General features: G+C 35.6%; 1 protein-coding gene across 2 annotated transcripts in view; it reads left to right on the forward strand.

Moving 5' to 3' along the window:
* BRWD3 (bromodomain and WD repeat domain containing 3) overlaps nt 1-16,915 on the forward strand; it is a 136,410-nt gene that overhangs the window by 109,503 nt on the left and 9,992 nt on the right. Inside the window, exons 28-40 of one of the 2 annotated variants that reach the window (XM_023202831.2) lie at nt 3,017-3,128; nt 3,909-3,970; nt 4,077-4,232; nt 4,887-5,007; nt 5,975-6,100; nt 6,221-6,299; nt 7,936-7,992; nt 9,032-9,172; nt 10,337-10,411; nt 11,717-11,869; nt 13,254-13,417; nt 13,803-13,900; nt 14,423-14,581. In XM_023202831.2, coding sequence (XP_023058599.1) covers nt 3,017-3,128; nt 3,909-3,970; nt 4,077-4,232; nt 4,887-5,007; nt 5,975-6,100; nt 6,221-6,299; nt 7,936-7,992; nt 9,032-9,172; nt 10,337-10,411; nt 11,717-11,869; nt 13,254-13,417; nt 13,803-13,900; nt 14,423-14,581 — 1,503 coding nt within the window. The remainder of the gene's footprint in view (nt 1-3,016; nt 3,129-3,908; nt 3,971-4,076; nt 4,233-4,886; nt 5,008-5,974; nt 6,101-6,220; nt 6,300-7,935; nt 7,993-9,031; nt 9,173-10,336; nt 10,412-11,716; nt 11,870-13,253; nt 13,418-13,802; nt 13,901-14,422; nt 14,582-16,915) is intronic. The other variant, XM_023202832.1, reaches the window with a different exon arrangement.

The raw sequence follows: 16,915 nt of genomic DNA on the forward strand, positions 1-16,915 counted from the left end.
TATCAGAGAAACTAGAAAACAAGTTAAAATTTCCTTTTAGTTATTTCTCATGCACATTGTGTGTGACATATAATCTCTAAACCTTCTGCAAATATCTACTCTATTAGTATACAAATAGGAATATAAAGAAAATTCGCAAATGTCAGTTGCCCTAAAATAGAGCACTTTACACTTAGGTTCTAAAACAGATGATTACTGATTGTGATTTGTTTCCTTTTTTCCTTCTTCCATCTTTGTTTCCCTCCCTGTCACCTTCACACCCTCTTTTGCTCGTTTACCTTCCTTCCTTTTCTTTTTTGAGTATAAAAAGTAGTATAACAATAATGTAAAGGAAAACATTTTAAAAGTTAAAGAAATTTGCTTATAGCTCTATTGTATAACAATACAATACAGAACATAAGGATTTTTAAACTATTGACTTTTTTGCACACGTAATTACTTTGGCCTGAATTTTAAAAATCTAATTGTAGCCATACATATTAGTTCATTTTCACACTGCTGTAAAGATACTACCTGAGACTGGGTAATTTATAAAGAAAAAATTGTTTATTTCACAGTTCCACATGACTCGGGAGGCCTTAGGAAATTTACAATCATGGCAGAAGGCAAAAGGGAAGCAAGACTTTCTTCATATGGCTGCAGGAGACAGAGAGTTAGAAGGGGAAGTGCCACACTTTCAAACCATCAGATCTTGTGAAAACTCACTTACCATCACCAGAACAGCATGAGGGAAACTGCCCCTATAATCCAATCAGCTCCTACCAGGTCCCTCCCCGGATGCGAGGGGATTAGAATTCAAGATGAGATTATGGTGGGGAAACAGAGCCTAGCCATGTCATTCAGCCCCTGGCCCCTCCCAAATCTCATGTCCTCATTTCAAAACCAGTCAACAGTCCCCCAAAGTCTTAACTCATTCCAGCATTAACTCAAAAGTCCACATCCAAAGTATCATCTGAGACAAGGCAAGTCACTTCTGCCTATGAACAAGTTTGTTACTTGCTAGATATAATGGGGGTACAGGCATTGGATAAATACACCCATTCCAAATGGGAGAAATTGGCCAAAGCGAAGGGACTGAAGGCTCCATGCAAGTCTGAAATCCAGCGGGGCAGTCAAATTTTAAAGCTCCCAAATGATCTCCTCTGACTCCATGTCTCACATCCAGGTCACGCTGATGCAAGAGGTGGGTTCCCACGCTCTTGGGCAGCTCCATCTCTGTGACTTTGCAGGGTATATCCCCTTTCCCAGCTGCTTTCACAGGCTGGCGTTGAGTGTCTGCAGCTTTTCCAGGCACACTGCATGCTATCGGTGAATCTGCCATTCTGGGGTCTAGAGGACAGTGACCCTCTTCTCACAACTCCACTAGGCAGTGCCCCAGTGGGGGCTCTGTATGGGGGCTCCAACCCCACATTTCCCTTCTGCACTGCCCTAGCAGAGATTCTCCATGAGGGCTCTGCCCCAGCCGCAGAGTTTTACCTGGATATCCAGGCATTTCCATACATCCTCTGAAATCTAGGTGAAGGTTCCCAAACCTCAATTCTTGACTTCTATGCATCTGCAGACCCAACACCACGTGGAAGCTACCAAGGTTTGGGGCTTGCAACCTTTGAAACAACAGCCTGAGCAATACCTTGACCCCTTTTATTCATGGCTGGAGCTGGAGCAGCTGGCAAACAGCACCAAGTTCCAAGTGTGCACAGAGCAGGGGGGCAGCCCCAAGAAACCATTTTTTTCCTTCTAGGCCCTGGGGCTTGTGATGGGAGGGGCTGCCTTGAAGAGCTGTGACATGCTCTGGAGACATTTTCCCCAGTTTCTTGATGATTAACATTTGGCTCCTAGTTACTTATGCAAATTTCTGCAGCTGGCTTGAATTTCTCCTCAGAAAATGGGTTTTTCTTTTTGGAGACAGAGTCTTGCTCTGTCGCCCAGGCTGGAGTGCAGTGGCCAGATCTCAGCTCACTGCAAGCTCCGCCTCCCGGGTTTACGCCATTCTCCTGCCTCAGCCTCCCGAGTAGCTGGGACTACAGGCACCCGCCACCTCGCCCGGCTAGTTTTTTGTATTTTTTAGTAGAGATGGGGGTTTCACTGTGTTAGCCAGGATGGTCTTGATCTCCTGACCTCGTGATCTGCCCGTCTCGGCCTCCCAAAGTGCTGGGATTACAGGCTTGAGCCACCACGCCCGGCCAGGTCTTTCTTTTTTATCGTTATCAGTCATCAGGCTGCAAAATTTCTGAACTTTAATGCTCTGTTTCCCTTTTAAAGATAAGTTTCAATTCCAAACGACATCTTTGTGAATACATAAAACTGAATGCTTTTAACACCAGCCAAGTCACTCCTTGAATGCTTTGCTGCTTAGAAATGTCTTCCACCAGATACCCTAAATCATCTCTCTCAAGTTCAAGGTTCCACAGATCTCTAGGGCATGGGCAAAATGCTGCCTGTGTCTTTACTATAGCATAGCATGTGTGACCTTTACTCTAGTTTCCAATAAGTTCCTGATCTCCATCTGAGACCACCTCAGCCTGGACTTCATTGTTCATATGACTATTAGCATTTTGGTCAAAACCATTCAACAAGTCACTAGGAAGTTCGAAACTTTCCTACATCTTCCTTAATTTACAGCCTGCCTTGAAGATCTGTAATATACAAACTAGTATGAAGAGATTTTTAAAGAAAGCTAAAACCAAGATAGAAGAATCAACTGCATTTATGTACATATGTAATACAATAAGAAGTGTGCCTAATGATGATGCTAAGGAATTGAAAAAAGTTAGCATTTATTTAAGAAGACGTGGTGATATGTAATTTATTTCAGAAAGATTTCTACCACTTGGAAATCAAAATACATGAAGAGGTTAAAATGTAAAATAATCACTTATCTCAAAAACCTAGATGGAAGCTTCTGATAATGCTAGATACAATGTTACTTCTGTAGTCAACAAAAAGGAGTAATTTAGAGTGGGAACAGAGCTAATATTCTCAAGCGCATCCTTTTAAGAATTTTAAAACGTTATAGGTGATAGATTCCGCAGTATAATAGATGACGCCTGGTGGTTTGGAACTGTGGAGAGTCAGCAGCCTTTTCAACCAGAGTATCCTGATAGTTCTTTCCAGTGTTACAGTGTTCAGTAAGTATGTTTATGATCTTTTATGCCTAATATGATATTGTAGTAGTATGTGGACTTTTAAAAACCTCCACCAGGAGTAATGCCCTTTTATCTGACTTATCTAGTCTCACAATACCTGTACCTGTAAAGAAGAAATTTGATGGTAAAGTGCTCAGTTCTTCCCTTTAGTTAAAGTAAAGTTCTTTGTTTTCTTTGACTAAAACAAAGGAATAACTAAACACTTTATTTCTACCTCTTTTATTGTCTGCATTTTTAATTATTTCTGCTTCAGACAAGAATTGCAACTATTTTTTAATGGGAAATACAGAAACTAATTTACTACTTAAAGTAATTGTTATTGCTGGAATATAGCAATGAATATTTGTACTTAGTCTTTTGTTTAGTTGTATGAATTCTAGGCAGAGGTGGTTGCCTCATGTTTGGAAGTACTATTTGTTTGAAACATTTACTTTAATTCTTCTTGAAAATCCGGAGTTGTAAGATTGCTAACAAATAAATCCTCTCAAGAATGATAGAAGAAATGTTTATTCTATGAGGACTGACTTTTAGTCTCCATATTGACTAAAAGTAGGCTTTCTGCCCTCTCAGTTTCATAGAGATGGACCATGTTTTCTCTATTAGAAGTTTATCGTTATCTGTATGTAACCAGAGTTGTACTTTCAAGACAACTGTATTGCCCTTTTCAAATCTCACCCCCAAGAAGTCATGTAAAATTGTGGTAGTATATGAAAGGAAGTACTCTATGATTAATTTGATTTGCATCTTCTTATTTTTTGATAGCTGGGACAATAATGAGAGAGAAAAGATGAGCCCCTGGGATATGGAGCCAATTCCAGAAGGAAGTAAATATGCTTTTAAAAATGAATTATAATTCTTTTAAAAGTAAAATGATATTCACGTGATATTGGAAACTAATTTTTTTCTGATTTTTTTCAATCTTATACCTAGCTGCCTTTCCAGATGAAGTTGGTGCTGGTGTCCCTGTCTCCCAGGAAGAATTGACTGCTTTGCTATACAAACCCCAGGAAGGAGAGTGGGGGGCTCATTCCAGAGATGAAGAATGTGAACGGGTTATTCAGGGCATCAACCACCTTCTTTCCCTGGGTATGATGAATGTGAAAAAATTTTAGGAGCATGCAGAGGAGCTAGGAAAAAGCAGAAATTTTAAGTTCTACAAAAGGATATGCAGTTTCTCACTGTACACTTTACTTTTAACTCAAGAAGCACAGTGATTCTAGTTTTAATATTAACAGTTTTATATGCTTGGCCAAAGTAATAACTGATAATTTTCTTTAAGCAATCTGGGGGATAATAGTGAAGGTAACCATGTAAGTGTCTATTTCCTTTTTGCATCACTTTGATTCTCTAGCTATTCCCTGAGCCTAACTTTGGATGGGTTTTTTGGTATGGACAGTGGATGAGTAATGTATTTTACCCACGTGAATAGTTAAATTTTCTAAAACATTTCACTTGACAAGTTTCGCGTTTCGCATTTATCTAGGAAAGACAGAAATCTGAAGTTAAACCCAGTGCTCTTCTAATTTTATTTTACCTGATTTGAACCAGTGTATCATGCATGATTCATAGATAAGATATACAAATATAAAGAATAACATTCTGTTTGTATAATGGAATCCTCATGGTTTTAGAAATGTAGTATATCACCCTCCCTTCTTGTTTATATATGAATAAATGTTTGTTACCATGAGATGTTAATGTCCTTTATAGCTACCTTATTTGATTTTGATGATTTTGTAGATTTTGCCAGCCCTTTTGCTGTTCCAGTGGATCTCAGTGCCTACCCCTTGTATTGTACTGTAGTTGCTTATCCAACTGACCTCAATACCATCAGGCGGAGACTTGAAAATCGCTTTTACAGGTCTGTTTTTTTTTTTTTTTAATCACTTAGGATAAAATTTATAGCTTTATGGCTTTTGCTTTCCTTTTTGAGATCTGCGTTTTCATAGTATAACATGATCATCCAAAAGATCCACACTAAAATTTCCTTTAAAAATTTAGAACATTAATTTCCCTTTATTTAGTAGATTCTCACTCTTGGGGATAGAGAAGAAAGGCTGAGAGGAAAATATGGGTAGTACAAATGGTGTGTAAAACAAAAAGTACATTTAACTTTAGTTTATTAAAGGCAATTTAAGTGGTTTATGGATTCATCACGATTAAGGTGCTACAGATTTGGAGCACGTTTAAATCCTCTGTTGGAGTATTTGGTCACAGTTAATTAGCTTTAGTTACTAGCCCTGAAATATATACAGGAAAGGAGCCAAGTAATTTTTTTGTTTTGGTTGGGATGGGAGATGATTATGGGAAGGCAGTAGAGGGCATTTCTTGGTCCCTCTCTCATCCAAGTCTCCTACTGACCACAGTATTCCATGACTGGTTAATCGGCCTTTGCAATTGAGAACTGGTTATATTTTTATAACATTATTTTGATTTGATATTTATATCATAAAAGTAATTAGATAAAAATTCGTCATTTTTTAGAATCTGTTTTTTGTTGTTGTTGTTGTTGCTCTTCTTGGCTCTTCCCCTGAAAACTAAAGTAAACATTCTTTTGACTTTGTCAAATGACTCTTTACCCACAATGTCCTAGGTCAGTTTAAGTTTTGTATATACATTCCAGTGGTTCAAAATCCCTGCTTGTGCTTTAAATACTGTAACTATATCATCTCCTTTTAGTGCTCATCAGTCAAATATACTGACTTATATGCATATTGGAACACCTTTGACATACTATGTTTAAGTACATATTTGTTCCATATTGTATATTCCTAAAATATACTCTAAATATATCAGCCAAGACTAACAGAGTATTTTTTCTTTCACAGGAGAATATCAGCATTAATGTGGGAGGTACGCTATATTGAGCATAATGCCAGGACTTTCAATGAGCCAGACAGTCCTATAGTTAAAGCAGCTAAAATTGTAACTGATGTCTTACTTCGATTTATTGGGTAAGAAGCAGTTTTAGCTTCCAAAGAATCTAACTTAAGGTTTTTAAAAAATGAATTTTAAAAAAATTAATTGAAAATTTGTAAAAATTACTGAAGCTGTTGAAATGACTTGTTTCTTAGGGATCAGAGCTGTACTGATATACTGGATACTTATAATAAAATTAAAGCAGAAGAACGAAACAGTACTGATGCAGAGGAGGTAAGAATCACAGCATGATTAGTAGGAATGAGTTACTTTTCTCTTATTTGAAGTACAGTATTATGTGTAAATGTTGTAATTGGCCATGAACAGCAAAACAGATTTTTGAAAGCTGGCTGAATACCAGCGTCTTTTAAAGTGTACTTAGATGGCATATACAAAAAACAAAATAGTGCTGCAGGGTTTATTCAGAGACAGGGGGACAGTCATCATATTTGACACAGTGGGTGTAAATGATGAGAAATCAGCACTTTATTTTCCAACATTTAGAAACAAGACAAGTGCTCAATATTTTAAAAGAATGCTTAGTTGATGAAAATTTCAGTAAGGATTTTATTTTCTATATGCTGTATAGAAAATATTAAAGTATTTTAAAGTTTCAGGCTTGAAAGTCTAAATTTTCAGTAGTTTCGTGAAATTGCTACTCGATTTCCTTTCTGAAAATTTATAAAGATAAACCAGTCTCTTCTGAATGAAATGGAAGTAGTACGCAGCAGACCCTCATATTCCTGATTTCCCCCTATGTTTCTAATTTACACAAAGCCATATTTGACTGGAGGTTATGATCGAAACAAAAACCAAAATAGAGGTTGGAACAATATTGGAAAGTGGTAATTCACAAATCTTTACTGGAAAACAATTCATCCCAGGGATGAGTGACTCACATGTGCTAGATTGTGTTGCAGTGGCATGAGATATTTTGCATGTTTATATTATTTATACTGTTAATCTCCAGAATGGTAAATCTCCAATGCTGTTTTTTTTTATTTTTTTCATGAAAATGTGTCTGACAATGAAATATATTATTGCAGTTAAATGTTATTTACATAATAAGGAAAACATGATATACCAATTAGATATTATTATAGTTTCTTGAAACCTAAGAAAAATCTATCACTAATATTTTTTATATTTTCTTATATATTCCTTATATTTTCTCTGATCTTTCACATAAATGTATTTTAGCTCGAAATTTGGTGTAGCAGGAATTTCACCTCAGAGTAGCACTGTTTGGGTTAAAATAGAAAACTTAAGTAAAAATGTAACTCAACAGCTTTATTTTATTAGAAAGGAGTACCAATATCTCATGAGCTACTTTTGATTTTCTACTACATATTACCCAGTATTTCACCATCACTAGTGGTGCTTGGGTCTTGATTCTTCATATTAAAAAAATTATCCCTTCGAGAGATACTTAACTGAAATAGATCTCTTTCCTATAGGAAAATATAAATGCATATTATATGAGATCTATTTCTTGAAATGGCAATGGAGTAATCATGAATAATTAATAATTGTATATTAAATGAGCATGTCATATAGAATAAGGTTTTTAAAAATTACTAACACTTAGGTACAACTTTAGCAAAGAGCAACCACTATACTGTTCCCCTCCTTTCCGATTCTTATTTAAAGAGAAACCTTGTTTAATTCTTCTTCCAGTCTATTTTCCAGCTTGTACACTGCATATTGGGAAAGCTTGGCGTGAGTCTCCCTCTATCTTTTGTTCTACTTGCTGCTTCAGTGGGGGAAGTTAACTGTGATTTTATTTCCCATTTATTCGTAAATGTCCATCTAATTTATATGACTTTGAATGTAACTTACAGTCTTTTCCCACTCTTCCTTTTTAATTTAGGATACAGAAATGGTTGATTTAGATTCAGACGGTCCTGGTACTTCATCTGGAAGAAGGGTGAGTAAATAAGTGAACTGCTGAGGAGATGCGTTTTCAGGTTTCCTGTGTCAGTGATCCCTAAGACCAACCCCATATTTGGAGAATTGCTAGAAGGATTCTTGTAACTAAGTATATTAGGTATGCTCATTGATAAGATTTACTACAGTGATGCAGTAAGGGTACCCAGTTGAATCATGGGGGAAATGACACCGGCAGAGTCTGGAGAAATTTATGTACAGGCTTCCTTATGCTATTAATATCTTTCCCCTGTGTGGGGTCACATATCACACTCTTTTTCCAGCATGTGTGTGATGAGAGACTCAGTCCCCAAAGATTTTACTGAGGGCTGGTTATTTGGGTACCCTCTGACTATCACATACTGAGATTCCAGATTCCCAGAAGGAAATCAGGTATTCAGCACAAATCACATTGTTTATACTGTCTAGGGGCAGTAAACTGTCTTAATAATTTAGGAAGCCGTTCAAATGCCAAGTTCCCAAATGCCAGCCAAGGCAACCTTGGAAGCAAGCTCTGGCCTGCTTTGTTAACTCTTTTGTGCAGACTTCTGCTCTATAATAATTAGACATGTAGTTATTTTATATAAGGAACAATATATTTTGAAATACTGAAAGAGATCGTAACAAAATCAAATGATACAGAAGAGAATTTATCATGACCTCAAAGGATTTCCGGGAAACAAAAATCATTCAAGTATTCTTTTGAGAAAAATATGATGCCATTGTCAAGTATACTTAACTACCAGCAAATATTAAGGCATTATAACTTGATCTTGTAGAGGAAAGAAGCATTTGTTCCTCTGTACATTATTTGAAGTTCAGATTTGAGTACTAGAATTCTTGCCATTTCCATGAATATAATGTCTAGGTTTTTTTGCTCATTAATTATTTTTGCCAGTGAAAATACTATCTAAGCTAAGAATCTAAAATAGCAGCTGCGCTATATATATACAGATAGATATATTAACATTAGGGACTCATGAGAAAATCAATTGAGTTAAGGAAAGATCTTTTACATATAACTCTATTAAAATCTGTAGGTCAAATGCCGAGGCAGAAGACAGTCTTTAAAGTGTAATCCTGATGCTTGGAAAAAACAATGCAAAGAACTATTGAGCCTCATTTATGAACGTGAAGACTCAGAGCCATTTCGACAGCCAGCCGATCTTCTTTCTTACCCAGTAAGCATACAGTTGTTTAAATAATTGTCAGTATGATAATTTCCCATAAACGTCCATGCTAAAATCTAGATAAGAGCAATGTTCTCACTCCCTGCTTTCCTTTCTTTTTTTCCAATCTTGATTGTGAAAGTAGTAGTGTGGGCCGGGCGCGGTGGCTGAAGCCTGTAATCCCAGCACTTTGGGAGGCCGAGACGGGCGGATCACGAGGTCAGGAGATCGAGACCATCCTGGCTAACACGGTGAAACCCCGTCTCTACTAAAAAAATACAAAAAACTAGCCGGGCGAGGTGGTAGGCGCCTGTAGTCCCAGCCACTCAGGAGGCTGAGGCAGGAGAATGGCGTAAACCCGGGAGGCGGAGCTTGCAGTGAGCTGAGGTCCCACTGCACTCCAGCCTGGGCGACAGAGCGAGACTCCGTCTCAAAAAAAAAAGTAGTGTGACTAGTTGATTTTTTTAAAAATGCTGTTGTATCTTCAGTGTGTAAATTATACAGTTGTAAAAGAAAAATTTGAATCAGAATTCATTTGCTATTCTTTCCCATTTTTATTTCAGATGTTTATTTAATACATTTTACTAACCTCGAATACACCTCTGTACACTGTAGATGTTTGGTGACATGTCAATCCTGTGTAATTTATACTGAATGTGTTATCAATATGGCCACTTAGAGTAACCAGTATACCAGTATGACTTTTCTTTTCAATAAAGGTAAAAGGATGACAACTTTGATTGTAGGATTTCTTTTCTGGGAGTGTATCTATTCATTGAGGTAGTATAAATAGCAAATTTATTTTAACTTTTTCAGAGAAGAGGTACAGCACTATTTTAGAAATACATCAGACCATCCTATGAGCTTACTACACATTGGTATTCTCTGTATAATGTAGGTCTCAGTTGAGAAAAAATATCATTCAAATAAGGAACAAGATTGTGTTCAACAGAACTTGTTTGTTTGCTTGCAGGGAGTTTGGGTAAAATAAATTCGTCTTGTGTTTTTCATAGCAAAGGAGAATGACAAATGTATAATTCCTTCACTTAAAAGTACAGCCAATAAAAACATGATTCCAGTGTATGGATCTTTGAGACTTAAGTCATAATTGTATCACATGTCTTGATATTTTGTTATAGTTGTCTGGAAACCAGTATATGCTCTTTACCCTAATAGGGTTATCAGGAGCAAGAGGGAGAATCCTCAGAGTCTGTTGTTCCAGAAAGACAACAAGATTCATCTCTTTCTGAGGTAGGCCTGGTAGTCTCTTAAAAGACGTACTGATTGTTTTTACTTTCTAAACTCTCCATACTGTACATGAACCTTTTATAATTTGTTAAGACTGCCTTCTAACTCTGCTCCCTTTTTACCTTTGTTTGATTTTTTGGTCATTTATTTTTTTGTTCCTCTTTCTGAATCAACATGTGTTCTCAAGACTGTTCTTTGTGTCCACCTTGTAAATGTTTACTTTTTTACGTAGATCTGAAGCTACTGCAGCAGAGTAGAAAACATCAAGTATACAATATAATTGTGTCTGTATTGCAGCTGATTATTCCCACTGGAACTTCATTCAGCAAGCAGGCTGAGTCTCTTAAATTTTGGTCATCGTACTACACAAGTTCTAACAAAAGCCATACTGTGTGTTAGAATACACTTCTGTTTTTTTTATGATTTAAGAAAATAAGATATATTTAGAACATTTGTGATTTCTCATACTTTGAAAAATATTTTCTCTCTGTTTATAATACCTTTTATCTGTCCCCTTCTGGCTTTTGGCTTTTCCTAGGAGGGAAATGTGGAGATTTTACTTCTTGATGATTCTAAATACAATAAGGAATCTAATACTGAGTATGGTTTTCACTCTGAAACTTGTTTTTGAGGCCTGTAGCATATATAGGAATTAAATTTCAGATGTAACTCCATCTGATAACCCTAGGAAAATCTTTACTGGATTTAGGTTAAAATGGAATCTCTCCTCTTCCCTAATCAAAATCAAATGAATTATGGACCTATAAGATGGAATCCCTTCGATGAAGCAAAGGTATCACATTGATTTAAAATCAAAAAGGAGAAAGGCACAAACATGACCAATTTGACTTTGTCCCTTAACTAATGACACTTAAGTAGAATGTTCTCATAGCAAGGAATCATGGAAATATGTAGCTAATTTGTAGAGTGGAACAATTTAATGATATGTCAATAATCCCATCTTTTATCATTAAACAGTGTGCTGGGGTTTTGGAGGTTGTATCAGCCTTTAAGCAAGACATGGAAGCTGTAGAGATGAAGCCAAGGGCTATGGATTTTCTATTCTTTCCCTTCGTAGTTATTTATGGTTATTACTGTGGTGTGAGGGCTAAGGCTTTCCCACAGACTTCTGCTGTTTTTATGAGCCACCAAAAGATGTTCTGGGGTTGTGGGGAGGTAGGTGGCACATTGAAAAGCAATGTGTTTATTTCATGGTGGGTTGTAGTAGGTGATACCAATTGTAGTCCCATTGTATTCCTTAATATTGCTATGGAGTTTGAGTATTTAATAACACATTCTTCTTTGTAGGATTATCAAGATGTTATAGATACTCCTGTGGACTTCAGCACTGTGAAAGAAACTTTGGAAGCAGGAAACTATGGTAGTCCTCTGGAATTTTATAAGGATGTTCGCCAAATATTCAACAACTCCAAAGCTTATACCTCTAATAAAAAGTCAAGGGTATGATTATTAGTTGGGTTAATTATCAGGCAGTTTTCTTTAACCAGTTACTGAAATTTGGTCCTCAGTATCTTTTTTGAAATATAGATTGCTTGTTAGGCATGCATAAAGATATATTTAGCAGTCATTCTGAAATTAACCGCCTTTTCCTTTCTCTTACTTGTCTCTTTACTCTTTAGTAATAATTATTTATAGCTACCAGAGAAAGAACAAGGAGAGGAGAGATAGTAATTTGAGTGCACTTTAATATGTCTAATAAGTGACTTAATAAATAGAAAGGGGATTGACAGTGTTAATTTATGTGAAATATTTTTATTTGCTCTGAATATGTATGTTCCATTTATTCTAACAGATAATATACCATCTTGGGAAGTTGTAACTGCTTATTTATATTCACATTTAATATTTTCCCTATATTTTGTCAGAACTTAAAGTATATTCAGAATAGAAAAATAGTAATTAATTTTTTTTCTTTTGAAATCACTGGTATCTGATTAATTTTTAATCAGTTGCACAGTAAATATATACTTGCGTACTTCCACTTTATGGAAAATGCGTTTCCACTAATTTCTGCAAACATAATTTGTTTATACTTGCTTCCCCTCCCCCTTGATCCTGATTGCTAGAGTGAAATTTTCTATAGAAAGTTTGGGAAATGCAGAGAAGTATAAAGAAGAAAACAAAAATCACCTGTGAAACCTATTTTTACTTACAGTTACTGTTTACTTCCAGGATTTTCTACATTAACACATATATCTACATATGTTTATATATTCTTTATAATAGTAGATTTCGTATTTTGAAGCATTTTTTGTTACTTAAATATTATGAATGTTTTCCTGTATCGTCATGACTCTTTGAAAACAAGGTTTTTAATGGTATTCTGTTGTGTGGTTGTTTTATGTTATACTAACCAGTGTTCTTTGGCTAGAGATTTAGGTTGTTTCCAGTTATTCACTTTACATGAATAATGCTATAGGTAATATCTTTAACATTCTTGAATATAATTTTTTATGTATATAATTCTGTGGTATTTCCTAGGGACAAATTCCCAGAAGTAAAATTATTAGCCAAAGGATGTGTGTATCTTTAAGGTTTTTTTGTACAGACTGTATATTGTCCTTTAGAATGCTGTTTCAATTTACATTCTCTCTTGCATTGTATCAGAGTCTTTTTTTTCCTACCCTTTAGACCATTGAATACTATATTGAAAAACATTTATTTTTAGGTGAAAATGGTATCCTACTTTAGTTATTTGAGAAGAATTTTTCAAGTGAACAAATGTTTTGTCCGTAATGATGCTGCTTAATGTTGGTCTAGGCATGTTTATACCTTTTTAAAAAATATAAAACTAGTTAAGACTATATAATTTCTGCCTTCTCAGATTTATAGCATGATGCTGCGATTATCTGCCTTATTTGAAAGTCATATCAAAAATATCATCTCTGAGTATAAGTCAGCAATCCAGAGTCAGAAGAGGAGAAGGCCACGGTACAGAAAACGTCTAAGAAGCAGCAGCAGTTCATTATCTAGTAGTGGAGCACCTAGGTATCATTACATTGATACAACATCTTTTTGTTCTCAAAGCATTTTGTGTGTATTACCTAATTTATGAAAGTTGATGAATAGTTTGAGGAGATCCCAAGAGGTCTTTTTTTTGTTTGTTTCCTAAACTCTTATGCCTATGTAGAGTTAGTAACCAAAAGAACTATTTATGTGGATTTTACTATCCCAGAAACTATTTTTTTAATTTTAATGATTGAAGTTTCACTGTCAGATTCTCTATTTCAAGCATTTTACATGAATTTTAGGGCATTTCCCCTTTGGTCAGCTAATACCTGACCTTGATACCTCTTTGTATCATACTGTCTATCATAATATGTTGCTAACAGAAAAAAAAAAAATGCTCGTTGTTACGTATTTTTACTTCTAGTCCAAAAGGGAAGCAGAAACAAATGAAGTTGCAGCCTAAAAATGACCAGAATACCTCAGTATCTTATGCCAGGACTAGCTCTCCTTTCTCATCTCCTGGTAAATATGTCTTTTGTTTTTGGTGTTCTGTATCTCAGTTTAATTCTGATGTTAGGGATGTAGAAGAGGCAGCATGGTTTATAGTGCAAAGAACAATGGATTTAGATTTTTAAATGTTGTGTTTTATTACCAATTCTACTTGCTAGTTTTGTGTCCCTGAGTATGACATTAGGCCATATGATTAATTTTCTTTATTAGACTACATGAAAAGTCTCTTAGTTTTAAAATTTTATGATTAAATGATTAATGTCTGTAATATCTCAGAGCACTCACCTACAATATATTTACCAACGTAATATTTGAAAATTTGTGATGTACAATTGGACAAGTTTTTCTGACATTCAACCACTTGTTCTCAAAATGTTCATATCATTTTCTTAGCGAAACTTATAATTTTGGTGTTGGAATAGAGAAACTTATAATGTTGGTGTTGGAATAAAAGAACAGAGATATGGTTTTAAAAAGTAGCCTTTCCTGAAAACATGATAACTATGTTAGTATTAAAATCTTTTAAAATGCAAGTTTCAGATGCTGCTGAAGGGCTTTCACTATATCTACTTGATGATGAGCCAGATGGGCCATTTTCTTCATCAAGCTTTGGTGGATATAGCCGAAGTGGAAATAGCCATGACCCAGGGAAAGCCAAATCATTGCGGAATAGAGTTTTGCCAGTTAAACAAGGTAGGAAATAAATACAGGACAAGACATTTATTATTTATTTCTTTATGACAGAAGATATATCATTTAAAAGCTGACATTTTGGCATAGTAAAAACTAGTGTATCCTTATAGTTAATGAGAATTTTGTCACATATGAGTCAGATAGCATTTCATATTCATAACCGGGAACAGGCCATTAACAGATTTCCAATAGCTATTTTCAAATGTATTTTAGTCTTAAAATAAAATGTAAAATGGGGCCAGGCATGGTGGGTCACACCTGTAATCCCAGCACTTTCGGAAGCCGAGGTAGGAGGATCACTTGAGGCCAGGAAATCGAGATCAGCCTGGACAACAAAGCAAGACCTAATCTCTACCAAAAAAAAAAAAAAAAAAAAAGTAAAAATTAGCCACATGTGGTTGGCACACAACTCCCAGCTACTTGGGAAGCTGAGGTGGGAGAAGCGCTTGAGCCAGGAGTAGGAGACTACGGTGAGCTATGATTGTGCCACTGCACTCCAGCCTGTGTGACAGAGTGAGACTCTGTCTCAAAAATAAATAAATAAAATAAAAGGAATTGGGAGAAAAAACGAAATGAAGAGTTCTTTCCCCAAGCACATGAAAACACATTTAGGATTTTTCATATATTAAACCGTATTAATAAGAAAGGAGAATTTCCAAAGTCATCTTTAAATAGTTCTCATATTTTTGTGGCCCACTGCAGTAAAAATATGAGTCTGGGCTGAGAAATAAGCCTTCTTTCAGTCAACAGCTGCTTCTACCATCTTCCTTAAGCTTTTCCAGTTATATAAGTCAGATATCCTCTTCCCTAGGGGCCTGCTGTATCACAAAGTCGGTTGGTTTTCAGACTGTGCCCTGCCTGTTTCTACTTCAGGCATTCTCAGAAGAACCTTCTGCATTTAACCAGACAGTTCTGTTTGTTATTTCATATAAGGAGATGCTATTTTACTTTTTATTAGGAGAAAAATGTTCATTGCTTGAAAAGAAATCACTGACCTAATTCATTATGTGCCTCTATCTTGGACCATACAAGGGACATCAATTATCATAAATATTTGAAGTTTATTGTTACTCAAACTTTCTTCTTATACTTAGTCCTATATTAGGGACCTTGAATGTATTCAGAGAAAGTTCTAACACGTTCAGCTATTTGAAGTTTGTGAATAATATTTAATATGCTTTTTCAAATAATTTTATCGGAATATACGTTTTATTTTATATACATTTTAATGCAAGATTAAGTAGCTTATCCATTGTTATTTAACTATCAAATAACTGAAAAATAGGCTTTTCCAAAGATATTTTATAGTGACTATGTAAGAAATATTGAAACATATTTGATTACGTGAAAATAGTTAGTGTCTTTGTCTTTCCCAATTTATATCTTTAGTGTCTCCTCTGATCTTGCATACTTATGCCATTGCCTTTTTTCATTTTACTCTTCCTTTCACTGCCAAGATTCATCCATGTTTCCTTCATCTATTTTGCTTTTCCCATCCACAGAGTCGTTTATCCTTTGTAGTATGGTGTCTGTCCCGACCACTCTTCAAAAGCTGTTCTCACACTCATCAGTACTCTTCAGTGGCCAGCTAGTGTCGTTTTTTAGTTTTTAACTTCTCAATCTCTGTATCATTGCATGTTGTTGACTACCTTCTCTATGAACTCTACTCTTAAGCTTCGATACTCTATTGATTAGCTTATATATTTTATTTCTGTTTCTTCTCTTTGCAGAGTTTGCCACTGTTTTTTGTTTGCTTGTTTTTGTCTTCCACAAATAAAGGAATCTAATGACTGCATCCATCATCTTAACGTGATGACTCTCCTAATGTATATGCACCGCTTAGATATCTCTTTATTCTATTGGAATAATTTCCAAGTGCTTCCTTAAAAAATTAAAAAAAAAAAAAAATCTTTGGTTGCTTATCATCTTTGCATCTCAAACTTGCTTCTTTTTCTTTGCTCACTATTTTAGTTAATGGCATCACCATCTTTCTTGCCACCCAGCTTAAAATCTCAGTGTTTTTTGACTCTTCATTTACCCCTCATACTTAGTAGGTGCCAAGTTTTGTGAATTCCACAACTCTTTAATACCACTTAAACCTTCTATGTAGTTTCTACTGCTATCACCCTAGTCTCCAGCCTAGAGTATTAGCTTCGATTTCCATAACAAGATACCACAGACTGGGTGGCTTAAACAGCAGACATTCATTTTCTCACAGAGCTGGAGGCTTGATCCAATGTCAAGGTGCCATATAGGTGTGTATCTGATAAGGGCTTTTTCCCTGGCTTCTATATGTCCACCTTCTTGCTTTGTCCTCATGTGACCTTGCCTCTA

The sequence above is a fragment of the Piliocolobus tephrosceles genome, chromosome 12, assembly GCF_002776525.5.
Source record: "Piliocolobus tephrosceles isolate RC106 chromosome 12, ASM277652v3, whole genome shotgun sequence".
In the NCBI taxonomy this organism is placed as follows: domain Eukaryota; kingdom Metazoa; phylum Chordata; class Mammalia; order Primates; family Cercopithecidae; genus Piliocolobus; species Piliocolobus tephrosceles.